The sequence below is a fragment of the Plectrocnemia conspersa genome, unplaced genomic scaffold (genome assembly GCF_051122295.1).
Source record: "Plectrocnemia conspersa isolate PC_06_02 unplaced genomic scaffold, ASM5112229v1 ptg000010l, whole genome shotgun sequence".
NCBI classification, from domain to species: domain Eukaryota; kingdom Metazoa; phylum Arthropoda; class Insecta; order Trichoptera; family Polycentropodidae; genus Plectrocnemia; species Plectrocnemia conspersa.
The window spans coordinates 27140040-27167868 of NW_028277174.1; the positions used below are offsets into that span (position 1 = coordinate 27140040).

The 27829-nt window shown below is 27.6% G+C and overlaps 1 protein-coding gene across 4 annotated transcripts in view; it reads left to right on the forward strand.

Moving 5' to 3' along the window:
• The window catches only part of LOC148231219 (atrial natriuretic peptide receptor 1), a 115050-nt gene that overhangs the window by 60246 nt on the left and 26975 nt on the right, over window positions 1-27829 (forward strand). For all 4 annotated transcript variants that reach the window (XM_088195941.1, XM_088195942.1, XM_088195940.1 and 1 more), the window contains exons 3-8: window positions 2385-2578; window positions 6262-6478; window positions 15303-15417; window positions 20162-20309; window positions 22466-22670; window positions 25723-25814. In XM_088195941.1, coding sequence (XP_088052067.1) covers window positions 2385-2578; window positions 6262-6478; window positions 15303-15417; window positions 20162-20309; window positions 22466-22670; window positions 25723-25814 — 971 coding nt within the window. The remainder of the gene's footprint in view (window positions 1-2384; window positions 2579-6261; window positions 6479-15302; window positions 15418-20161; window positions 20310-22465; window positions 22671-25722; window positions 25815-27829) is intronic.

Here is a 27829-nt window from a genome sequence, read left to right on the forward strand (position 1 = left end):
AATGATTGTGATGCAGCGGTTATTTAGCCAAAAAAGTTTGGTTCTATTTTTGCATAGTCTTCTTATTGCTCGCTCTTGGCTTCTAAAAATAATTAAAAAAATTATATACAATAATTCAAATACTGACACAGAGAATTGACAGTGATATCATATGCATTTTATGCATATGCAAAGGGGATGATTTTATCGAGATTAATTTTACCACATGAAGACGTGCAATTTGCTATTGTAGAATTATCTCCCTTCTTCTAGCATATGCAGGTATTTTCAGCTGATTATAATATCAGGTTAGTGTTATTGTTTAGCCACTTTAAGAGTTTCATAATGCACAATCCATTTGCAATCCTACTATAAACACGAAATAACTTTTTTTACAGTGAGCCCATGCATCCATCTGGATTATAAATTATTTTTCCAGTAAGCAGATGATATATGTAACTCTGTATTTACATGATTAATTTTACGTTTACTAATAATAATGAGCATACCCATCTATCCTTTTATAGTTAAGTTGTATATTAGTTTCACTTATTTATCTGCAGCATGATATAAATCGATTTTTTGCCATCACATAGAAATACAAACGCACAGATAAAATGATTTGAATACGATCGCAACATGTTTCCCATCAGCAGTGCGATTTTGTTCAATATTTTTCTTTTCCATTTTAGAAACACTTTTAGCGTGACGTCATTCGAGTTTTCCTCCATATATCAGACGAATGTTGTAAACATACAAACTTTTTCACTTTTACGACCGCCATTTTATTACTTGAAGCTTTTCGGTCGGATTAAATTCTGCATAGGAAAAATTGCAATGCGATTATACAGCAAATATATTTTAACAAATTTCACCATATGGCAAGTTCGATCATTTTAGGCACTTATCATATATACTTTCTATGATTCACAGAGGATTAGTGAGGCACAAATAATAAAACTGCCAATATTTGTTAAATCAGTGTAAATGCTGTATCTGCACAAAACGTAATATATTATATATGTATGTGTGTGTGAGAGTCAATAATAAAACGTGGGTTTAATATAGGCAGGATTTACCGGTTTATATGTGTTCTAGGAATTAATTTACGTTTCAATATTTACTCATTCGTTAATATTGTTTAATGATAATCTATCTCTTAAATACATACATATATAATATACATACATATATAATTTCAAATCATAAAAAATATAAGGATTGAAGTAAAAATATTTTTTTAAGCTACGAGAAATGTTAAAGTTGTACTTTGTCGCAAAAAGTATATTAGCAAATTTTGTTTTTAACCAGTTCTTATTTAACTACCCAAAAAGGTCATTTTTAATCCAATTAGATTAGTTTTATATTGCTTTCGGTCGTGTAACAACCTCAAATTAAAATTTTTATGAAACAAAAAATATTAAATTAAACAATATTTTATATTTTCTCCGGGCTTAGCTCTAAGAAATATATTCTTAGGCAAAATAAAGTCGATCAAACAAACTTTTTTACTTGTGAGTATTATTTTTATTTATTTAAATGTATCGTTTCAATTAATATAAAAAAATATTTTACTTATCATATATGCTGTGTATTTTTTATTCAATTTATTTTCGGTACTACTTTGATAAATATATCATTAAAAAAATCGATAAAGCCATTTTTGCGTAATGATTTTTTAAATTCTTTAAATTTTTTTATAATTTAAAAATCGTTGACATTATCTTAATTGTCAATGTTATGTTAACAAAATATAAATATATTAAAATTGTTAAAATCAGAGTCGGAGTCGGTAAATTATAAATGACTCCACAACACCAACAGTAATATATATTTTTGTTAGAAAGTATTACTAAATTACAGATAAATATGAATTTTGAGTTTGCCTATTGCTACTTATAATATAAACACTAAATTTATATTTTAAAAATAGCACATTTTTATTTATTTAGTATTTTTTTAATCGGTTTATTGTGACAATAACGCATTGGATTAAATAGATCAAAACTATATAATACTAATGTTATCATTTTATTACAGTAATTAATATTGTGTTTAAAAAAATATAAACTGAAAAAAATATTGCAAGAATATGTAATTTTACAGATTCTTGTTAAATAATATATATTTTGTTTAATACACGTTATAATTTTTTTTTAAAAGCATAATATGCTTATAAATCAAAGTTTATTTATGTACATACAGTACGTAGATTATTATACGATGTATATAAATATCATCAATACAACTTTATGTATGAGACAAATTTTTCTCGACTTATACGGAGGCACACGCGCCACATATAAATTGTACATAAAAGCTCAGATTATTGGTTTTCGTGTCAAGTGTCAAAAATATACAAAAGCTCTCAACATTTCGTAAAATTCAATTATTCCCTCACGCAGACGCATTTATCGGTCCCGGATGCGAGTACGTGATAGCACCCGTGGCCAGATACGCGGATATTTGGAAAATTCCAGTTATAACCGCCGGTGGTCATGCGGAAGTGTTCCAGCACAAGACCATGGGATTTTCCACCCTGACCAGGATGATGGGAGGATACAGCATGATCGGGGCGGCCATGAAACACATCCTTGAGGTAACGGAGTAGGATTCTGTATAAGAACAAGGTGATTTATGGCCGAGCTTTATACACGAACTGTATTTGCGCTTGTAAATAACGACCACAAGATATTTTGTTTTACACACAACTATTGTATTACTATTTGTTTATAACTAAAACGAAACATTGGCTTCTATGAAAATTATTATTCAAAAGGTTTTGATTTACGATAAAATCCTGTACTTGAGTTGAATACATATTTGCTTTGTATTCAATTTTAACTTCCATTTTTGTATTGAATTTAATACTTATTATTTATAAATGTATACCACAAATAGAATAAAGCTTCTGTTTCAAATATAATTAATTGCGGTTATTTCAATGGTATTTGATTTAATTTTGTTTCGGTGTAGTGGTATTTAATTAAATAAGAGAGGTACTTATTTGAGTATTTACAAGGTGGCTCTGTTAAAACTCAATCGATTTTTTAATACTTGTATTTTAAGTAATGTTGATACCTGACTAAAAATAAAAGCTTAAAAAGCTTATTTTAAATAGTTTATACATACTATAATATTTACATAATATCAAGCTTAAACCCACTCAAAAATGTTTATAAATATATATACCACACAAACGTGTAATATGCTTTTTATAACGGATTACGCGTTTAGAATAATGACATTTAAAAAAACGCGATGTAAAATTATTAATACAGAGCTTTTATTCGGTATTTTCATATATTAATGCTTAATAATCTTAATTTTAATGGTAAACTATTTCTTACCTAGAATTGGTTTAACATGTCTTTAAATGATATATAAAATATAGTTTTTATTTAAAGATATACAGTAGCGTAAAAAACGTATATATCTAAAAGATAGGTTATGTTTATAATATCTTTATATATTTAATCAAACGCTTTAAATATTTATTAAGTAATACGCATAAAAAATAAAATAAAATATTATGTGGTAAAAAATTATGTTAAAATCGTATATAATCGCCAATTAATAGTATTTACGTAAATTATTATTATTTTTTTGCTCCCCCTTAAGTATTCAATACTGCTAAAATATGGAAAAGCATTAAATAAATCAACGATTCAACGAGTTCTTAGTACATATAATTCATCATGGCAAACTCTTTCATTAATTTCTATAAGTTTCTGTTTGCTCTTTGAGTTGTGAAATAGATTTTTTCTTGATTATGACGCAAAAATATTTTATCGGTTGAATTAAAACTTTTTCAAGGTTAGTTCTATTTTTTATTTTAAAATTAAAACTTATATTTTGAAATATTTTATCGATTTTTTTATTCTATTCATTACTGCATTGATCTAATTATTATATAATTTTAACCCGTTGATAGGGTGTAGAACAGGCGCGTATGTTGAGATACATTCCCTTTCGCTCGCTCGCGTGTTAAGTGACGAGAGTGAATGAGAGATAAGGGCGTGCGGAACGTATGTATCACATGCCCTTATCTCTCACTCACTCTCGTCACTTTACACGCGAGCGAATGAAAGAGAAAGTATCTCATGATACGCGTCTGGTGTAAAATGATTGGTTAGTTTTCCAAGATATTTTTTCTTCTCGGAAAACAATAAATTTTAAATAAATATTTTTGGGAATCTCAGAAAGTCATAAAAACTAAAAAAAAGAAATCAAAAAGCAAAATTTAATTTTTTTTAATAAAAGTCAAATAAAAATGTTTTAAAAAATTAATTGAATTCAAAATTACAGTTAATTTTTATATAATGTCATATTTGTATTTTTGATAAAAAAAAAATAACAGACTAGAAGCATGTCGCTCAAAGATGATATTTTTTAGAACTAAAAACTTTCGTTTTTTGTTTTGTAGATTTTTTGTCAGATTATCTGATGTTTTGATGTGAAGTGCTGCATTGAAAACAGTAACTTATATAATATTTATATTACAAATTTGCCTATTATATTTTTCACACGAATCTTAACTTTAAGTTACCTTTTCAACTCTATTCAATTTAATGTTTTTGCCATATAACGTAAATAAAAATATCACACCCATAACAACTTATTTAAAGCTTTAATGATGAATATAATTTTTTTTACAAGCAGTTTTAAAATTCAGTTTATTTTTTACGCTGCTGTTCGTTTTTCTATTTACTAGATATAAACAAATTTGTTGTCCCATTTAGTAAAAGATATATTTCAGTGTTAGTATAATTTAAAATACATTCATATTACACGAAAATTTAATGTATTAGTATTCAAAAATATAATTACCAGTTTGCTGTCATTATTTATGATATAAGTAATTTTTGCAAAATTAATTTAGTTTAAGAAATAAAATTTAAGCATAACAGGGCTATTTCTTATGGTGGCTCTTACAAAAGGTGTTTAATTTATTTAGTATATAATATATTTAGTCGATAAATAATATAAGACCAAATATATTAAGTGGAAAATCTGGAATTTAATAATTATCTATGAAGCCAATAATAATATTTTATAATAAAGATATACACCCTTCATTGCTGATTGATTAATTTTTTACATACATTGAATATCGGTAAATATAAAAAAATACCACAAAATCAGTTATAATTTTATTTTATTATACACGTATTACTTTTTATTTTGTATGAATACTGAAAATAATATATTTTAGTGATTAATGTTACGGTACAATATAATTTATTTGCACTTCACGTAATTCCTTATTTTTCAATTTATTTATTTGCACATAAAACGAATAAAGCAACCCCATAAATTTATATCCTAAATGCTCAATTTATTGATTTGCATCCTCTGATATATTTTCTCCAAACTTTACTGCTGCGTTTAGAAATATCCGTAAATAACGGCTTTGAACCGATTTCGGTCGAAAAACTTATTTCCCTCTGAGGAAATTGGGAATTTTTTTACATCGAATTCATACACAATATTAAAAAAACTCAATATGACTTCTTGTTTGTTCTGCGGTGTTCTTTATTTTTTCCATCTTGATATAGTAGGTACGTACGCCGTAAAATATAAAAATTTTATTATTCCAACGAAATCACGTGCTATTTCACGAACCCCATCTAAATTTGCGCCCTTAATACCCAGGCATAAAAGCAGATTTTTTTACTAAGTGCGAATTTTTATCCACGAAGAAAAGCTTTAAATTTTAGCTTACGCGGTTGCGTTGTGTTTGTTTTTATTGAAAGCATCGATCTTAATATATTATTTTACTGAAAGTGTCGTTCTTGAACCGAGCAATATATAAAAGGCAATATATTTTTAAGTGCGAAAACTAGGTTGAAAATTCCCATGAGGAATTTTTATAAAATAGTGAGCGTAATTTTATATCATATTACTTTAAAATTGCTTTATCTCGTGTTTGTGTGGTAGAAAATACAGTGGCTTGTGAGCATCTTTTCCTATTTATTATCGTGCAATTGAACACGTAAGGTTTAAGGTTTCATTCAACTAGTAAGAAGTTTATCTGTGGTAATTATCTTTAACGAGTTGTGTGTAATTGAGTTGTAGTTTTTTTGTGTTTGGTTCGTTAGCGTGGCTCTATTTTCGTGTGTAAGGTAAAGTGTATAAGAATCCTAAATAACATTTTTGCTGAAATCATATCAATTAACAAAACTCATGACTAACTCCCATGGATTTTCTGAGGCGTTTAACACGATTAACGGTCATCCCTCGCCGTATCATTAATCAGAACAGGTTTTCCTTCCGGACCAGGGTTTCGGTTGGAGAAAATTCGGAATGATCTATCACCAATGGATGGGATCCACAACCAAAGGGAATAGCGTTTGCTATCTAAACATAGCAGCTGTGCATTTTGCTGTTCAACATTCTGGAGCTGGAAACGTCATCGAGACAAAGCAGTTTGATCAAGACAAAGCTAACAAAGAAGATTATTTGGATATACTGAGGAACATATCAAAAAAGGCAAGAAGTAAGTCAAGTTTTTCTGTCGTAAGAATCTTGAAAATATTGATACAATTTCGCTGACTTTTTACTTTATTTTTAAATGACATATTTTATAGAATAAGATTTTTTTAAATATGTAATTAAATATAGAGGTTATTATTTATTAGAATTATTATATAATATTTTGATTTTTTTGTATTTATTATATTATAAAATTTATGCGCCCAGAGGTGTAAACAATTTTTTAATAATGCAAATCACTGCAAACTAATTTGCAATTCATTTGCATGTTTTGCAAATTAATAAACAATGCAGAGATGTAAATTAAATTTAAAAATTACACGATCATGTTAATCGTACAGGAATCTGTCACAAAGCTTAGCTTTCTTTATAGTTATTATTTTTTAATTCATCCAAGAAAATGTATGAGAGATATATAGATGGCAATTATAATTAGATAACAATAGTTTATTTTGATTTACATGACAACATTGATGTATAACAACAGCTCATTAAAAATGATGTTTATTGTATATTTATTGTGAGGATTTACTCGCAAAGTGCATTATTCATTCTATTATATTTACATGAATACTGTGTAGTGCTTTGATGATGTCATGAATAAATAAATAAATAAGCGCAATGTTAAAAGAATCCCAAACATCATTCTCTTTGATCTCCCCCACAAAACGTACCTTATTTTGGTTAAATCAATTCTCGGCGAAAGTTTGCAAAATTGGCTTTGCCATAAAATGAGTTTAAATTATTCATTCAAGACTTTGCGTTTATTAATTATTCGTCTAAGACTTTTTTATTATTACACGTAGCGCCCCGAGATGTAAACAACATTTTAACAATGCAAATCACTGCAAACTAATTTGCAATATATTTGCATGTTTTTCAAATTCGAAAATAACGCCTAAATGGAAATTCATTTTAAAAATGTCACGATCTGATTAAGGAATCTGTCGCAAGGCTTAGTTATTTTTTATAGTTATTATTTTCTTAATAATCTCGCTCCGTCTGTTAGGTTTGACCTATTTCGTGCTTTATGATGAATGTATTTCTCCCAATTAGTGAAACGCTCGAGTGAAACGATTGTGCTTTTGCTCATTGTGATGGTAGAGCGGCTTTAAATATAAAAAAAATTGCAACAAGTAAAATATAACAATGTATGAATTTAAGCAATAAAAAAATATGCAGGTGTGTGACTAAAAATTATTTTTTAACTCTATTTAAGAGAGCGTTTTTTAATGTTTTACTTTAGATGTATTATTTTATTATTTAGCAAAAGAAAGATATTTTTAGTAGTAATTTAAAATATATTCAGAATATTATATATCTTATAAATATTATATATATCAAATTTACAGTTTAAAGTGTGATCTTTAACACAATGATGAATAAAATAGAATGGTAAATTATTACAACTGCAACTATTCTAAATTACCCAATGAAGGTATTTTATATGTAATTAAAATTTCTCAATGCTCTTATGCTATGTCTAATTTTAATCATTATACACACATGCTATGATAAGTAGACTGACAATTAAATTGTATTTTAAACTGATTTGTAATTTAGTCCGTCCAATATAGTCTAGAAAAGTTTAAAATATTAGTCAAATACATGCATAATTTTTATTTGTTAAATACATACAAGATATTCTCTATGAGCTGAAGTAGCTTATTATTAAACAATTTTCATTACCTAATATGTACGGCCTGGCTCGATTTTAATTAATCATTACGATATTCGTCTAGATAAATTTAGGTAAACTTAATTTGTGATGATCGATTAGAATTAAAATTATACATTAAACAGTAGTTCCGATCTGCTAGACAAGATAGAAATTAAATAAACACTAGGGTTCATATGGAATTCGAACCCAGGTCTTTCAGGTCAATAGCCAGAGACGTGCTGTTTATTATAAAAAAAACAATATATCATTATCTATATCAATTGTTTGTTTTATATAATTGATGGTTCATCGATTAAATAAAAATTCGTGTAAAAGTATTCTATAGTGAAACTTTAAATAGATTAATTGGTAACTGTTTTTATGCTTATATGTTGTCTGTTTGCTGTTTTCTTTGAGTGGCTGCTTGACTGCCCTCTACTCATCGGAGTCCAGGCTTAAGTATCCTATCTGTATAATCACAATTATGCAGTGATGTACTTGTTTCTTGGAACAGCGAAATAGGTATACGCCTTAATAAAGCGACATTTGCTTAATGGGCATTGTCCAAGGTCGTATTGCATTGGAACGGATCCAGTGGCTTATTAAATCCGTGATCGTTTTGCAATAAATAAATATTTCTCAATGACGAATAATATTTACAGTAAAAACAAAACTCGTGAAGGCGATTGTCTTGTTTCCTTGTAGATGAATGATCATTTTAGTCACAGTAAATTAACGTGAGATCCTTTCAAACGTGGGTAGCTGTGTGTGGTTGCTACATTAGTATTATATATTCTTTTAGATAGCACGCATTTTTACTATGGCAGCAAAATGCGAAATACAAAGCACATTATTAATGTATTCTTACTTTTATATGACACAATGGTGCTCTGCATATTATAACAATACATTTTAGTGCTAATGAATATTTTTAAATATTAAAATACAATAATATATAAAAATATTTGTATATGAAGTAAGTCATAGAATCATAGAATCACTTAGATGTGAATTAATAAGTCCCAGTAAAAATATTTACATTACATACCGAAGAGTATCTATAATATACTATACTCTAGTTTTTTTTACCAAAAATAGATATTTTTTTTGTGAAATCATTTGAAAAACGGTAAAAACCAGCAAAACACTAATGTCTTTGTTCAAGTAATAAACAGCTTTTTTTAACTGTTAATTGATATCCATTCAGATACGCAATATCATTTGTATATCTTGAATGAGAAAAACATCTTTTCCTAGAGAATCAAAGGTATTTTTATGTTAATCAGTGACTTTTTTAATGTTTTCAAAAATAAAACAATTAAAACAAGACCAAAAATATAATTAAATTTATTCACTGACATTTATATTATTTATCAAATTCCCAATACCTTGACATATTACTATGTATTTTATTTAACTCGTATTTGTAAGTTAATGTCATTAGTTGTTAATGTACAGATATCAATTTTTTAATCATGATTTATTGGAACAGAACAATACTAATTCGTCAAAACAATGCTACTATTACTGTTTGTAGCTGTATTTTAAGTATTACAAAAAAAGTAAATAATATTATCTATTTTTATATTCTTATTCCATGTATATTTTTTAATTGTTTTGATTATTTCCTTAAGTAAAATATACATATTTTATTGTGTATTTTATCAATACAAATTACAAAATATGCAGTCAAATAAAAGCGATATTTTAAAGGTTAAGATAATAATAGTGAGGTTTAATTATTGCTCAATAATTTCTATCTAATTTAATGAATATATTTCACACTGATTTATTATAGTGCAACATATATTAATTATTTATTTATTTATCGCTGCTACTTAGATCGGTGCTCAAACATCCATTTCTTTAATTACAAATAAAATATTTTACGGTAGCCCTTTATGGGGTGAATATATTCTTCACCCCGTTATTTACTCTTCTATTTTCGCGCGTGCCTTAACCATAAATACTGTCGCCAGTCCGAGGCTTTCACCCGGAAGGAACCCGGAGTGTGCACGGATAGATAAAAGCGGCGAGAATGTGGAGAAACACTTCTCGAGTCCTGCAAAAAGGCAACCGTGCAAAAATAAAAATGAGGGCCGATCAAAAGGACCTCATAAAGAAATTCTTCATATATATTTTTAACACACGTACTATAAATAATATCTAGTAATAATATAGATTTCAGAAGGGAATTTAAAATAAGATCGATCTTAGATATCCATATTTACTTTCATCTCAAACACTATTTGCGGATAGAACGTTTACAGTAGAGGTGTTTGACCAAGCTTGGTATTGAGTATTTATTTATGTATTATATGTACATGACGGCACAACAAATACGAACTTCAGTTCACATGCCTATATAAAGCTATATATATAAATAACAAATTGTTATTTTTTAAGAATTAAATATTTTTTCTTGAAAAACGGCTGCCGTGCTCATTGTAATGGTGTCATAGTCTTATTATTTTTAATCGATTTTTTTAATATTGTTTGAGGTTGTTGATATTTTAATTTTATTAGATCAATAAAATTTAATGAGTTTTTTTTAGGCCATTCCCTGTTTGTGTATTAATACACCAGTAAAGGACTTTATGTTTAATTAACTTCGACCCTAGTCATAGGATGGCCACAAACGGTGACCCAATTATTTATCTCGATTCCTTGAGAAACTTTCGCCACATTGAATCCTCGTACCGGTTTTAATTATGAAATGTAACGAACAAAAGGGATGTCTTGTTTATTTATTCGTACCTTTGTTTTAATTATGACAAAACTTAAAATGGCGGTCGTTGTGTTATTAATAAGTTGTTTATTTACAATAATGCTTGCCGCGTAGCTTTGAACGTTGCTATGTACATTAGTAGTGGGAAGTTTGTGGAACTTAATATTTTATTAGCATCAAAGCTAACTTATGTTAAGCGCGAGGTGTTTAACGTGAAAGCATAATGTAATATGATTTTAAGACGTATCGCTAAGCTCTTTTGTGTTACTTGCGTTGGTTAGGCTTAACTATAATTACAAGTCGTGGATACAAGATTATATGGGTAATCTTGTATATTAAAATCTTGTATAAATAATAGGATAGTGTTTTTGTTGTAATCCTTATGGATTCTAAATATCATATTGCAATTACAAAATAATAATAATAATGATATGTTGTAGTTATTGTTAAAAAAATTGTTACAAGCTTTTTTGAAAAAGTTTGTAACAATTTATTTAATAAACATATATTAATCCATGTAAATAGAGTTAAAATGGCATGTCTTGGAAGTCGGAGATTCTTTGCTGGCGTGTCGAGTTGTATTATTGTCAGCTGTGATTTCGTGGAGCAGCTAGGATCTGGTTTTGACTCACATATTTTATAATTCTAGTTCAGACAAATTGCAGACGAGGATGTTTGGACACTCACTGCTATCGATCGGTAACCAAATGGTAGAAAAACAATAGTATTATGCGCAGGGTAGATCCTATCGCGTATTCTATCCAAACAAAGAGTGATTATTGTTTCGAGGTGGATGTGCTATTATATGGTTTGTGCGATATTATAATTATTAACGCAATTATTTGGACATAAGATATCTTTTCATTGTGTAAAATAATATGTGTTTCGAAACTCATGATCTTTATATATGTTAATTTAATTGATCGTTAGTATGCCCTCTAAATTACTATAAAATCCTTACAACACAATTTAAATAAATATTTCCTTACAAAGGTTAATCTTTGCATAGTAAAGCAAACTAATGCATATATTGTACCATGACATAAAACTTTTAATTAGTTCAATACTTATATATTTTTAATAATAAATATCATGATATATTTTTATTAAAAATACTTTGTGGAAAGAAATATTATTAAAAAGTGAACACAATGTATTTAAAATCATAATAAATATATTGATCCTAATTAAAGGAAACAAAGATTTATAAATATATATAACCTTTATAAATAAGGGTTAATCTATTAATATTGTTATAAATATACTTTAAGTTCTAAGAAGATGATCAAAAGTAGCGATTCCTTTCATATCCTTTTACCTTAAATTAATTTAATATTTTAATCAATGAAATTAAATAAAATCTCATATATATCACAATAGTATCCAAGAAAAATTCATTATTATATATGATGTATTTTCATCATTTAATTCGCAGGTAAATATTTTTGCACCATTATTTAGCAAAGCTACATAAGAAATTGAAACATAATAAGCAAGCTTAACTCCGGGAGGAAAAAAATTGTTTTCGAATTATACCTTTGAACCGCAATAGTACAACGTTGACTTTTAATATTTATCTTTTTCCGTTTTCTTTGTGGAAAATTTATTACATTTTCATATTTTCGCCCACCCCAAGGCTATCATACACAATACAATTTGACAGAAGCGCTTGTTATGTTGCTTTAAATCATATTCAACGATCATATATCTATACTCATTTTAATAATGCGCGTGATATAAATTCATTGAGTCAAAATCCGTGAAAAAATATCTTGTGCTTTCAATGGATTTTAAGTAAAAAGTTCCGGAATAAATTATTAATATACGTAGCATTTAATTAATTTACAGATCGATGGTGAACTTTCTGATTATGATTTGTTTGTATTCAATGACCTTTTCTCTTGATATACAGCATAAATATTAATGAGAAGCAGAAGGTTATTTTAATGTAAAGTAATAATGTAAAGCTATGAAAATCATATATAATTTTTAAACCATATTTATTTATTCCTCATATTATTAAACTGCTATGTTTTTTTTAGATAAATATTATAAATATTTAAGTATACCGCTATTTAAAATTAGGTATATAGTATCCTAGGAGCATTAAATTATTTATCAATTATTTGCTTAGTTACTTTTTATTGGAAAAGCATAATATACAAACTATACTAATAAAATAAATACAGGTATTGGTTATTTGTATAATACAAGTTGAAAATATCTTTTTTAGCGAAGTTTTTTTAAAAACGGATTTTGGATGACATAAAAAAATTCCATTGATGAGTCATCCTTTATCTTGCAAAAATGACACGCAATTAAAATTTTGTTATTTTTTTTTGCCCATAACATATTAGTGCAGAAAAACAATCATAGTTGAATCAGTTTTAACAATTTTAAAGTTAATATCTAAAATAAGAGTATTAGTTATGCTTGGTGCGAATGTGTTAAAAATCGATATAAGAACTATTTATAACGATAAATGGTTCAAACATGCTCTTAAAACAGAACTTCGCCTGTCTGAGATATTTTTAAACTGTGTTGAGAATTTTATATGTACCTGGACAGGCATTTCTAGTAAAAATAAATATTTAAAATAAAACCTGTCACTATTTCCAATGACGTGCAACGATTCAATCCTCCAGGCACCATTCAAACCGACAAATCGAACCGATCAATTTTCGCCAAGGATACAGGTTTTCTATGCGGGGTCGGAATTTGACTCACCCCTATTCGGCACAATTTTCTGTTTTTTAATAGGATGTTATCGCACAATTTCGTAATGGGGGCAACGCATCAATTTCTGGCGATTTTTTTTACGATACGCTCAATTCTAGCCACTTTGCTAAAAGCGAGAAGGTCTGAAAATATCTTCGGCTAATTGAAATATCTGCAAATGACAGCTTCGTCGGTCAGAAATTGCCGAGTATAGATTAAATTGAAGGAAAATAAACATAAAAAATATTATATTAAATAATAAGTTATCGAGAAAATACTGTTTTTCTAAAAAATAATTTTAATTCACAGCTATTATGATTATAAGCAAATTTTTGTTAAGTTTTTTTAATTAGTTTCAATCTGAATATATTAAATATTCAAAAAGGTTAATTTTTTAACAAATTAAATTAAGAACTTTTGGCAATTCAATTACCTAATATTTCACGTTCATTTGAACAGTAATGTAATTTTATTCAGCAATTATACTTCTTGTTTTAGCGTGTAATCCAATTTAGTATTAAAAGTGTAATAAAATAAAAAGACATTTTTTTATATATATAAGTATTAAATTATATATATATAAAAACCAGTATTATCAATTAGATTTAAGCAGTAAATCTCATTTGTATATAACAATAAATATTAGTAGCGTAATATTAAAAAAAAATGCGACGTCAGCAATTTTTTTATATCAACTATCGATCTGTAACTGGCGTAAACAATCGCTTTGTTTGTGCTCCTGTCTTCTCCTGCCATCATTTGACACAGGTTATCAGGCTATAGTGATCCAAAACGATTTTTCGAGGATGATATTATTATTCCTGAAAATATACCGTCGTAACTATGCGTGTGTAACAATTCTTGGACATTTAATCAATATCTAGTGCTTAAACACTATTTTACAGACTAAAATTTATACTAAAGTAAAAGCATATTTTTTAAATTAAATAAATAATGCGGTATTGTGGCTTTTATATTTTTATTAAAAAATAATCTTTATAAATATTAAATTGAAACGATATAAGGCAGTATTTTGTGTTAAAATTTATACATAACACAGTAAAAGTGTTTGTGAATGTACATTGTATGAGTACATTTTTATTTATATTTATATGTATTACAGTTTATGCATATCTTAAACATATCATCATAGAAAAAAAAATATTCAAAAATACGCTACATACGGTCCATTAAGAGATTTTTATATATAACTAATTAAAACAATGTTAAATTAGGAAATTAAGCACATCTGTTGTTTCTATTAATTAAAAAATATTATTTAAGCGACTTATATTTTTTAAATAATTGTAATTCAATACTGTTATAAATATATATAAAGGGATGTATAATAGTCCCAAATTAAACCGATACTCCGATACCCCCTACAAATATGCTTTAATTACAGCATATACGAGAGTGATGCTTTTAGAATTGCATTAAAAATAATTGAGCTCGCTCGCTGTTTTTCCAATAATGTTATTTGTCGCTTAATTAGTAATTTTAAAATGTTTCTGTACAAAATTGAGTTCATCATTACAATTATATAACTGCATCTTGATTAATGGTTCACTAACCTAAACTCGATATGCAATTGATTCGCAAGCTTGATTGACCATTAATCAAGACCCTTAATAAATCACATTCATATTGCGGAACGATCGTTAAACCGAACGCATACCACAGCCATTATTTTTTTTACTAATGCCTATGTATTTTTTTCAGTCGTGGTCGTCTGCGCAAATCCATTAACGGTTAGAGAAATAATGTTAGCCGCCGAAGAACTCAACATGGTGTCGTCAGGTGAATACGTATTCTTCAACATCGAGCTTTTTTCGAGGTAAGCTTTTTTAATTTTCAATTAAATTCGGATCACCCTTGCCAAACGGCGAATGATGGATTGCTTCATTTTCACCCCCGGAAAATATTTTCGTAAGCTGTTAAATAGAATTTTTACCGGATTATGTTTTATTTTTTTTTTGAGGAACGAAAAAATCATGTGGTCCTTTTCACTCACCCCGAAAGTGCTAGTTGTTTAACGTAAATATATATGCATTATTCAGACCCACGATTATCTCCAACCCGCATTCATTGTTGAACTCTGCGTGAAAATGACCGCGCACGATAAGGGGTCTCTCTTATGCTTTTCCGTATAAATTAAATTATACCGGAGAACGTATATTATGTTATATATGAGAGATATAGGGGAACCAAAAAATAAACATAATTTTTCCTGACGGTTAATGTGTACACGTTGTACACACTAACAACCAGTAAAATCGCCTCTAGGTGAAAAAATAAAATAATATATATATATATATTTTTGTAAATAAATATGAAGTGGTATAAACTATATGCATTATTAAAAATTTTGATTAAATTAAGTTATCCCAAAATGAATGTCATTTTTAGTAGACTAAAAAATAATATTTAAATGTTAATTTAATTTTTTTATTTTAAAATATAATTTATTTTTAAAGAAAAAACCTTTGTCAACATATTTATCATTTTTTTAAATTTATTAGCATAAAAATTTAAAATATTTCGATTTTCATTTTAATATCGTCTGCATTTCTGTTTTGAAAATGTTGTATTGATCGAAATATATGTTGTTTGGAAGAATCAAGGTCTGGACAATAAAGTAAATAAAATAAACCTTCCTTCCTTCCCTAAAATAACAATTATTTTGCGATTACCTCAAATAGCAATTTTAATTTTAACATATTATAGTATCTAAATCCAGATTAAATTTTTTTTAAATTGATTCATAAAAACGGTTCTTTAACGCAATTTATATTTACCAAAGTAGACTTTTAATCATACTAGATATATTATAATGTTTGATTTGTCTTGAAATTGAAAATAAATATTTATTTTGAGTGAATACGATAGATGCAATAATACACATTTTATAATAACAATTTTTAAATCTGATACTAATTAACATAATTAACATAATACCTGACAAACTACTTATTAATCAATTTTGTTTAAATTTCATACTACTTCATTTTCTTATTCATGTATTAAGAAATTATAAAGTTCACTTATTTCAATGATAAAATTTGGAAACAAAACCTAATATAATTTCTGGCAACAGGTGATACTCTGTATAATTAGTTAGATTAAATTATACATTCTTGAAAAAAGTTTTACTTTTCATGAATAAATAACAATTTCTCAGAAAGACTCGCGTCACAAAGTTGAATGAACTTGAGCACATTTTATGAAAATCCAAACCAACTTTTGAATATTCATATTAAATTTATTTTAAATAAAACATATTTACTTAAATTCCTCTATTTATCTACACGTATTATATTTTATACAGTCTCATCCGAAACCTCCATAAAACAAATGTAGTCGAAAGCACCGGCAGTAAAGGTGTAGGAGCCGAAAGACGCGACTCAGCACTCCGATTAATTCCATCCAATTTATCCCCGGGCCAATACCATTTAGGGCCACTAGCTAAGGCTGAAGAAAACTTCGAAGGTGTCCGTATCAATTATTTGCTTTGGTGTTATCGTCTCACAGCCTCCAGATTTGTCCCCATCACTCAAGTTTACCCCATTACCGTCAAACGGTTTCTCGCAAATTGGCTACCAAGTTTGGCAACCCAGCTTTGTTTATCGGTGTCAAACACAACGTTTATTAAAGCGGATTGCCGAGAAGAAAAAAAAAACATGCGAAACACTAGTATATTGTCAACCCCCTAGGTGGCTCGTTAAAGCTTTCCAATGTAATTGATACCGAGTTTCCTTTGCGTAACAAAAGGCTCAATTGAACGATTAAATGAAGAAACATATTTTATTCTTACAAAAGCAAAAAAATAAAATTTATTTCATACACTATAAAACTGTTTTATATATGTATTTTTAATAAAACATATTGTAAATATTCATATTTCACCTACCTTATTAGATTAGTTTTGAAACCTTAATGCTTAACCATCTACAAATATATAGGTTAACTTAGCTTAGAAATATACAGTATGCCTTTTCTTATTACATAAACATTTCAAATCTAAATTTTTGTAATAAATATAATTAAATAATTCATATTTTTAGTACGAATTAGTTTTCAATTGAAATATTTAGTTTGTTATTATTACAACGTCAAAATTGTTTTATTTGAATTAATATAAATGGTAAATTTATGTGACCTTATTGGGGTATATTTAAAGTAAGCTCCTTAACAATATAATCAAGTGGCAAAGACTTCAATACCTTTAAAGTGGAAAAAAAGAAAGTGTAATGTAATATTATTTTTGATTAATAAAAGTCACTTATATTATTACCAGTTTAAAATGTTTTACCATTCAGTGACTTATATTGAGTTATTGAGAAGAATATAAAAATAGAATTTTAAGTTATTTAAAAAGTAATGTTTATTTTAATATATATTTTTTATTATTTAATACATTAAAGGAATTAATTTGCTTTAAGGAATTTAATTTTCTTTTATAATAAAACTATATTAATACAGTAGACACAAATTTTGATCATTTAAATTATTTATTACTTTATAAAGTTCAAGATCATTAATAATAAATATAAAATAACATTTTTAATGAGTATAAAAAATTACAATGTGTACTTTACAATTTTTAAGGTAAATGAAAAATAAGGTGCAATTCAATATCCTTTTTTTTGTCAGATTGCAATATTATATTTAATCAAAACACAAAAGTAATTTCAATTTGAATGTTTAATTCATTTAGAATAAAATAAAAAAAAATGTAACTTTATGTTTGAAAGGTTAAGTTAAAAACTAATAATTTTAAAGTTAAATAAAAAGTTGAGTTTTTTTTCTTGCTCCAGTCCATGTTCAAATATAATACAATAGATATTATCAGTGATATCCCGTTTTCTATTGAATTTTCTTGCATTTAATTTTCATTTAATTTATTCTTCAACTACCCCTCCTTCATTTTAATATTCAATGGCAGTTGTTTCTTCAAATTCTATGTTTTCTCGAGCCTCGATTGGAGAAGTGTTTGTGTCATGAATATTTAAAGTACTCGCTATCCAATTTTCTAATTGTACTGCACTGTTTTAAGTCGTTTCATTATTTTTTTTTATATTCAGCACCACTGGGTTTTCTTGATGTCATTAAATTCTTATAAAAAATATATAAATTAAATAGTTTGTTCAAAAATAAATTATTTCCTTAAAATAATTTTCAAAACGAAACACAAAGAAAGCAACTTTAGGTTATTACTATATAAACACTTGTCGATACTTAAAGCGCCAAAAAAATTCAATTAATTACATATATTTTTTAATTCACCGACTTTACAAATTCGGCGCCCTTTCCATCGTTCACCTGAGGCAAGTGCCTCGTTCGCCTCATACTAGTACAGATGCAGACGCCAGAGGATGGCTCAAAAAAAATTTAACGTCATGCCATCTACGGTGAAGTTGCAAATGTGGTAGCCATCCAAGGCTTAGTTAAAAATCTCCATCGTTGGTAAAAAAAAAACAAAAAAAAAACACAAAATTTTTCTTTCTGTTTTAGTCGTTGACCCAAACATGACTTTTGAGCTTTTGATTTCTCTGAAGCCTAGCAAAAAAGAGGTTTCTCACAAGCACGCTTAATATGTATAATGATAAGCCCGCATTTTTTTATAATTATAGTCGTTTTAAACATCGTTAAAAAGCAGTTGAATATTTATTTAACGAGAGCCCGTTTCCTTGACCGCTATTTGGCCGTTACAAGATGGGTGCCCACCCGAAGGGTTGGACTCGTGAGGTCTTGTTACCGGTAACGGCTGTGTTGCACGCAATGGATTGCACTGTCCTCTTACATGAGCCACCCAGCTTCTTAACGAGCTTGCCAAAAACAATGAAGTTTTCAGCGATAGCTATGAGGAGCTGGAAAAAATTTGTGATATGGTCCCTATCAATTTAAGATGCACTAAAAAGCTTATTAATACTTCTGTAATAGCCATCATGACACATTAGGGAAACACGATGTTCAAATTTATAATAAAAAAATATAGAAACTTCTAGATTTTATTTGGTAAAATACGATAATGGTGTACACTGCATATTTCTTTATACTTAAGTGTAGTTAGAAAACATAATTATATATAAAATGATATCAATCTCTTTAACAAAAATATAAAACATTGAAGTATGTTGCATATCTAAATTTAGATTGTAAACATTACTTTTTATACTTGGATAAAGCAACAACAATGCTTTTTATATACAATTTATGTTTGACTATTTATGTGTAAAATTTTTTTTTTTCATATTTAATTAATTTTTGATTATGTATCTTTTCTTAAAAAAATAATTAGATAAAATATTCTTTAAATTATTTAATGTAATGCTTAACTCATTGTGTACTTATTTATTAAGAATAAATCTTATTCGTCTTATTTTAAAATGTCTAGCATATTTATCAAAATAAAAATACTTTAACTAATGTACATTAAAACTAATTAGCTTAAGGTAATTTATTTAAAATAAAACAAAAACAATTAGTAAAACATCGTTCTCTTTGTATAAACATTAAGGCAAAATACAGTTAGAAAAAACACTGTTATAATACGTATTTTTTTATATATTTACTTTCAGTTTGCATTCTACTTCATCGCTGACTCCTTGGAAGGTGGAAGGAGACACCGAAGAGAGGAACCAAAGGGCTAAGAGAGCATACACCGCAATGTTAACTGTGACCACTAAAACACCCGAAGACGAGGAGTATTTGCAGTTCTCTACAAAAGTTATTACCATTTACATTTTATTTACTCTTTTTTAATTAAAACCTAAATTATATTTATATACAGTGTCGAATTTTTAATTTGGATTTAAAACATATAATTTTTATCTTAGATATGTATGATACTTTGCACAAAAAATCTTCAAGTAGCTTTTATAGCAGTTAGAACTGGATTTTGTGATATTTATGTGAGTCTCTTTTGAAACACAATTTTAAACGTGACTTATATGTTAATATAAGTATTGCAATTTATTTTAAACAATAAATAGTTAATTGATTTTAATTAACAATTAAAATGCATCGTATTTAAAAAGCAAACTTTATTTTTAAATAATATTGAAAAATCCGAAATGTCATATTCCATAAAAATCATATATGTAACGTGAAAGCATTTCGATTTGGTATGTCATTTATTTCTGATTTCACATATCGTTTTCATACACATCAATGTGAATCTGACGTTGAAAAATAAACTCAAAAGCACAGGAAACGAAGAGGAAAATAACATAATAAGCTACACAGCAAACATGTGATGAATCAATATAAAATAAGGACGTTTCAAAGATCAAAAACTTAGATTCAAAGGTCGATGCTAAACATACACGATCATTTTTTCCCCTGGCTTTTTTAAAACAAAGAAAATTCAGTTTGTGAACGAAACACGCATGTGTACATATTTTTCATATGTATAGAATAATAACATATAAAAAACTAGATATACGGTAAATAAGGTTTATTTACATTGTATGTAACGTACTTGTTATCGGGCTGGATTGAAACTCGCATGGCACTGTAGTGCTTTGTGTTAAGTTTGTTTGATCAAGCTTTATGAATTTTATATCTTTCTCTTTCTCTATGCAAAACGTTCTCTGTTCAATATATCACGTACTGATTTAATTACATGTAATAACGTTTTTAGCGGATTTAAATTAAGCTCGCTCATGTTGCGCGCTTTCCGGGAAAATAATTTCAACCCTGTTTGTGGTGTATTCTGGGCACATATGTGGTAATATTAGAAACATGGCTCTTACTAGACACAAGGGTTAGATTGCTTAGAAAAGTGGCGCAGTTGGTGTAATTCGGGATGATGGTAGGGATTTCGCCGAGGTTGTGGGGTAAATATGATGACAGCTAAATAAATGCATGTTTAGGAATGTAATTATTTATTCAATATTAATAATCATTTTACGGTAATTGCAAAAATATGTCTCAATCACGCGCAAAAAGCGTTACGTATACATTACTTAATCGCACGTGACGATAAAATATTTAGATGGATTAGGGTAACTTGAAAATGCACATTTAAAATCGACATAAACAAACGTGGTATGTGACAATGTATACGAATTACAAATTCCCGCAATTTTCTGCATTGCCCTGAAGGTTGAGGATCAAAAGTTCAAAAGCATAAATATAGCGTATTTGCGACACTTTTCGAAATACACTTCCATCCAAATCTTTCATATGAAACATATACAAATCAGAATTTGCCTTTTGACACACGAGAGTTCAACTGAACTCTTACCAACTGGAGGTCAATTGTTTAAATTTATAATATGTTGATTCTTTAATAAAAATACGATTTAAATAGCGTAGTCCATTAGGCTTAGAATACAAATTTAAAGGCTCAAGTTCGGGTCTCTGCAGCTAAAAAAAAAGGAAGATTGCAAAACTCGTATACTTAAGGAAAGCTATTTAGTTTCTCATTAGTCTACGTATTTAGAAGCAGGAGAGAATATTGCCATGAGATGTAATTAGTGTCTTAAATGTTGATCTTTCTATAAATATATATTAAATATGATTGTGAAGATATCGCAAATTGTTTTTCTACTATGACTTGAGAGCCAAATAAGACAATTTATGAAAATGTCGTGAAAAAATCTTTGTTTAATTATTTTCTAGCGTTTATCAATAATCAATATTGCCATAAAGATCAAATGAGTAGTAGTAATATCGCAATGAATTTAAGCTAGACATTCTGTTCTGAAAAAATAAAAATTCTAAATTTTCGTTTTTCTATAATATTATATTTAAAAAGAGGCTTTTATAATATTTAAAAAAAATATGTTACATACTACATGACTGTATAAACAAGTATATTAATCACATATTCTTTTATGTGGTGACACTGTAATTAATTTTTCTTTTTTGTCCCTCAGGTTAAAGAGTTGGCGCAGAGCAAGTATAATTACACGTTCGGTAACGACAGCGTCTCGACGTTCGTAACTGCGTTTTACGACGCCGTTCTCCTCTACGCTATCGCCCTCAACCAAACTCTACGAGAAATTCCCGGGGTCATTACGGGTCAGACGCCGCTGGATTCTGGAGAAATCATCAAAAGAATGTGGGGGAGAACGTTTAAAGGTGAACGAGATCTTGGCTTTACACGTACATTATGTTATTACGTCGACCTCAATTCCCTGCGTATGGAAGTGAGCTTTTGTCCAATTCAATCCACCGAGAAATTCCAATCTGGAAGGGATAATCTAAGAGAAGAGATAGTGGTGGCTTGTAAGCGTTTTTCTAGACCAAGGCTAATGCAATTCTATTATACACTACGTATATTCGCTCAAAACGTATTTTACATTTATAAAATTCGATCCAGGAAGTCCAAGAATCCATTACCATGTGTTTTCATAGAGTATACTTATACCATACCGAATGTGAAAGGTTGCGACCTTCTTCCATTGTTAGATTTTTTAACCCTATATACTTGTGTGTGTATAATGAAATACACTCTAGATTCGATATCTTTGTGCATGTTTTCTTTCATTGATTGTATAGCTTTCATTTTCTCAATATACAGTATACTTTTTTTATTGGAAAATGCTTTGAATGTGAATTTAAGTAAAAAGTCAGATATATTAGATTATTTTTTGACAATTAAATATATATGAAATGCACATTGCTTTAGAAATCTTAATAGTTTTACCAATAAGAGTGAAACTAAAATTCGAAGAATAATATTTTTTGTAGCTACCCTTATCAGGTGGTGAAGTTGAAATATCTGCCCTTGAAAGTCAGAATTATTATCGGCTGTGATCTTGCCAAGCTAAGGTCACATATTTTATATTGCTGATTCGAGACAGTTCTGGCAAATTGCAGATGTGAATGTTAATGGGTCAATATCATCGTTACTTTGACACACTTACAAAATATGTTCACGGCTGATAGATGGTCATTTTCATCGATTGTTAACAGAGGCGTAAAAATAACAATCTTTTTGCGCATCCTTTCCAAATAAAGAGTAGTTTTTTGTTTTAGTAGCTCATAGGTAATCTGTGTAATATTAATAATTATTCGAGCAATTGTTTAGGCCTGAGATATAATATATTTGAGCTTTGGTGACAAGTTTGTATTTATTTTATTTATTCTCAATGGTCATTAAAATAACCACCAATATAGTTGGAACCTATAAATTTTTATAAATAGTGATTTTTATATTTTACTAAATAAGCGTTAAAATGACTAAAAATCACATATATTTGTGAAAATGTATTTATTACACACTTTTAGTCGTGAGTACATTCAATAAAATATATATTTATGAGAATAGATGATTTTGATTTTTCTTTGATAATATCATTAAAAATTTTTTTTTGTATAGATTCATATTTGTATATGAATCTATACAAAAAAAAATTAAAAAATATTTTTTTTAAATAAAAATGTAAAATTTTAAAATTAGTTTTTAAAATGGCACTTAGGGGAAAATCGAATAATCTATTTTTTATTTTTGTAGTGAATATTCATGCCGTTAAAAATATTTTCTCGCTTTCCGTTGATGTTGGCTTTTATATGAGCAAATATTTATACTAAATAATAAGTTTTTAAGTCCATTCTTTGGTTGGCCGCAAATTATTAAATTATTCTTGTCGACTATATTTATTATTCTTTTTACTTCCTGGTCGTTAGTTGTAAGTCTTCTTTAATTCTTAACGTCATAATAAAAATTCTTAACGTCATTAAAATATTTTGAGAACAATTTAATTTTCGTAAAATATGAATAAAGTATAACCATTATTTTGTTAATTTTTTTATGTAAAAAATTAAATTTAAATTATATTAAATTAGCAATTTCTAGTGATAAAGTTGTGTTATTTTAGACAGCTTTTTTAGATAAAAATCATGAAGTCCCGGATTTTTTTTTTAAAAACGTCCTAGGATACGAAATGGCTTAAAAGCCATTTCTGGGTTAAATTGACACAGAATCCCTAATTGAAAAAACTGAATTACGAATATTACGATGAATAATAATTAATTATCGATTTTTTCGAGTTTTTTTAATGAAAAATCATATATATTTAAGTTTAAAAAAACATATTGTAGTCGTTTCATATTTCGCTTATTCCCGAGATTCTTGCTCTTTACCGCTGTACCAAGGTCACTAATTTATGTTATTGATTGCATTTTTTTCCTAATAATCTAGTAGTATATTTTTTTTTTTATATTTCATGTTAACGTAAAAACATAATATTTATTTAATTACTTTTATAATTGTGTTTTACAACATATTAAATTGACGCACAGCAATATGCAGATAACATTTCTAAGAAAAATATTTAAAGATTGACTTATATATATATTAATTATAATTTTATAAGAATTTCGGGTATGTTTTTGTTCGGCACCCATATTTTGCTAATTGCCATTATTAAAAAAATTAGTTTTTAAAGTTCATCGATTGATAAATGCATAAAAAACATTTTTTTTTAATTTCAACATACATATATATGTCTTCAATTTTATTTTTTATAATGACTGCTTCTTCTTAATGTTCTTAATTTTGTTACATGCTGCGTGTTCATTACAAATATTGTCATCTCTGTTAAATATTTAATATTGCTATAATCTTAAGTAAAAGTTTTTTTTTATTATAATAAATGTAAATATCACTAATAGAAACCAGATAATTTTACGGAATTTGTGATGGTCATGGCTTTTATAAACACACATGTCTAGCGGAGTAAAAAAAGCTAATTCTTATTGTAGTAACTTTTATGATTATGATTTTATATGTAATCAAAATTTAACCACATTAAAGTAAACACATAAAATCATATATTTTTCTTATCTTGTGGAGTATTTTTATACATTTTTTAATCATGCTTGTTTTTGAGATGCTATAATGTAGCAACTTAAGAATATTTTTAATAATACTGTTTTACCAAATAGTGCATAAAAGCATATTTTAAGATTATCCTAAGCCTTGTCTAGGTATAGTAAATCTCTTTTGTGAATCTTTGCACGTAGTCATGAAAAATTCTTTGTAGAGAGATCGAATTTGAGAAATGCTTTGTTCCATGACTAGCTGTAAATATTTTAGTATACGCCACGCAAAGTCCATAAATTCAAAGAGCAACGCCAAAGGTGTTTCACATTCCATATTTTCACTCAAGTATATTGCTTTCCTCAGGTATAACCGGAGACGTGACCATCGACAAAAATGGAGACAGGGTCGCCTCATACGCGCTGATGGACATGGACCCGGAGACTGGGAAGTTCGAAGTGAGTACCAACCAAGATTATACACACAGCACTCCGAGTATATTGCGGGCTTAACAAAGCATTCGAACGAGCTTTTAGTGGGTAACTCTCTCACCAATATGCCTACGCGGAAATGGGTCAACGAGCCCTTCATTCTTAACAAGGCTGTGAAAAAAATCACTCAGCCAATAATGTCGCGAGCTCGTTAAATGGGATTTGTCCCAGAATCTGACAATTAGCATGTTTTACGATCCCATCTGTTTATTTTTAATATGGGTTATTTACGTTTATTTATTTTTTCTAATCGAAATAACGCGAGCTTTCAGGTAATAAAATCTCGCAACTCAGGCACGTAAACGTTAACCAATAAAGGTTAAATCGAATGTGATTTTTTCGGAACACTAAGTTAAATTGCTACCTTAATGAATAATAAATTTCGGATAAATAAAACTAAGCATGTATTTTTATATATAAGTTTAATCAAAAGATTTATGTTTATTTACTTTGAAACAAAAATAACTACGCAACAATTATTCATTTATTTTATTAAAATAATATTTTTTTAAATATCCATAGTAGTCTAAGATTTAAATTATTTAATCAATTACAAAATTCATTATATTGTACTTAAAAACAATTCACAAAAGTTTATGAAATGTTAATTTTCAACGATAAAGTTGCGTATTCAAAAGGTACATACTTACATATAGAAATTGGACTATAATTAAGGAAAATTGCGGTATATTTTTGTAATAAAATTCTGTATTATATACTCCTATATAATATGGACGCGTAATAAACTATGTATAGTAATTGAATTTTTCCCCCTGAAAAGGTCCTTTGAACATTAGTTATCAAAATACGTGACGTACAAATAGAATACCGAGAAATTTTCAGACGATATTGATATTTATCCGGTTTTCTCCCGAACCATAATAGAATCAGTTCACATATCGGGTATACTTTTTTTTAACAAAGTTACCGTATAAAATTGAAATTTAATCTTACAAATAAACATAACAATTTATTAATAAATGGATGTAAAATTAGATTATTAGGTATTTTCATATTTATAAATGTAATATGAAAAACATATGCAAAATAAAGCCGTTTTGCTTTTTTCATTTACTGAAAATGTATTCAAAGCGTCGCACAATGGGAGGAAAGCACTTTTCAATATACATTTGTGTTTGAATCGAAATTACTTTCGCTAAAACATCGAATCGTTACTAGTGTATTCGATGTTGTCTACATATTTTATTTTTACCCAGATCCCATTGTTCTTATTGTAAAATATTCTTATTTTGTTCTTGTGAATAATTTAATTGAATTGTCAGGGTATGTTAATAAATATAAATTTATTTTCAGCCTACGAAGTTTATTTTTACCCGGATGACAATCTTTGAGATTTTTATTTATTATTTTTTCATACAATGAAATTACTTCCTCAAACGGAAGCTTAAGGAACGTGAATACAGTAAATTACATTCAAGAATCTCTTTTTTGTGTATACAAACAATATTATTTTTTTATGCTGTACGTTTAATTTTGTCATTCTGAAAGTGACTTACAGATTTTGATAGTATCTAAATTAAATGATAAAATGTAGATAAAATCGCACTGATTTTTAAATAAAATATTTATATAAATATAAGATGTAAAAATGGTTTTGTTTTAAAATATTGTTGGTAAAGTTATTTGCTTACTAGATAATAATTAAATTATTACTCTATATGCAGAAAAATATATTTTTATCAATTATCATAACTACAAGTTATTGCAAAGTTATAAAGAGATTAAGATTAAATATATAGTCAGATCTGGTCTTAATTGAGACTACAAAATAATTAAATCTATTTTTTTTTTAATTTGTATTATTTCAAAAGCCATACACAATCCAATATTTCAGTAAAAATTATAATTAGAAATATATGGGTACCACACTCGCATAATTACTGTGACCAAAAGTGATTATTTAACAACAGTGCAGTTACACAAAGGCTCTTGTTACGACTCTCGTTATGACTAGGACTACG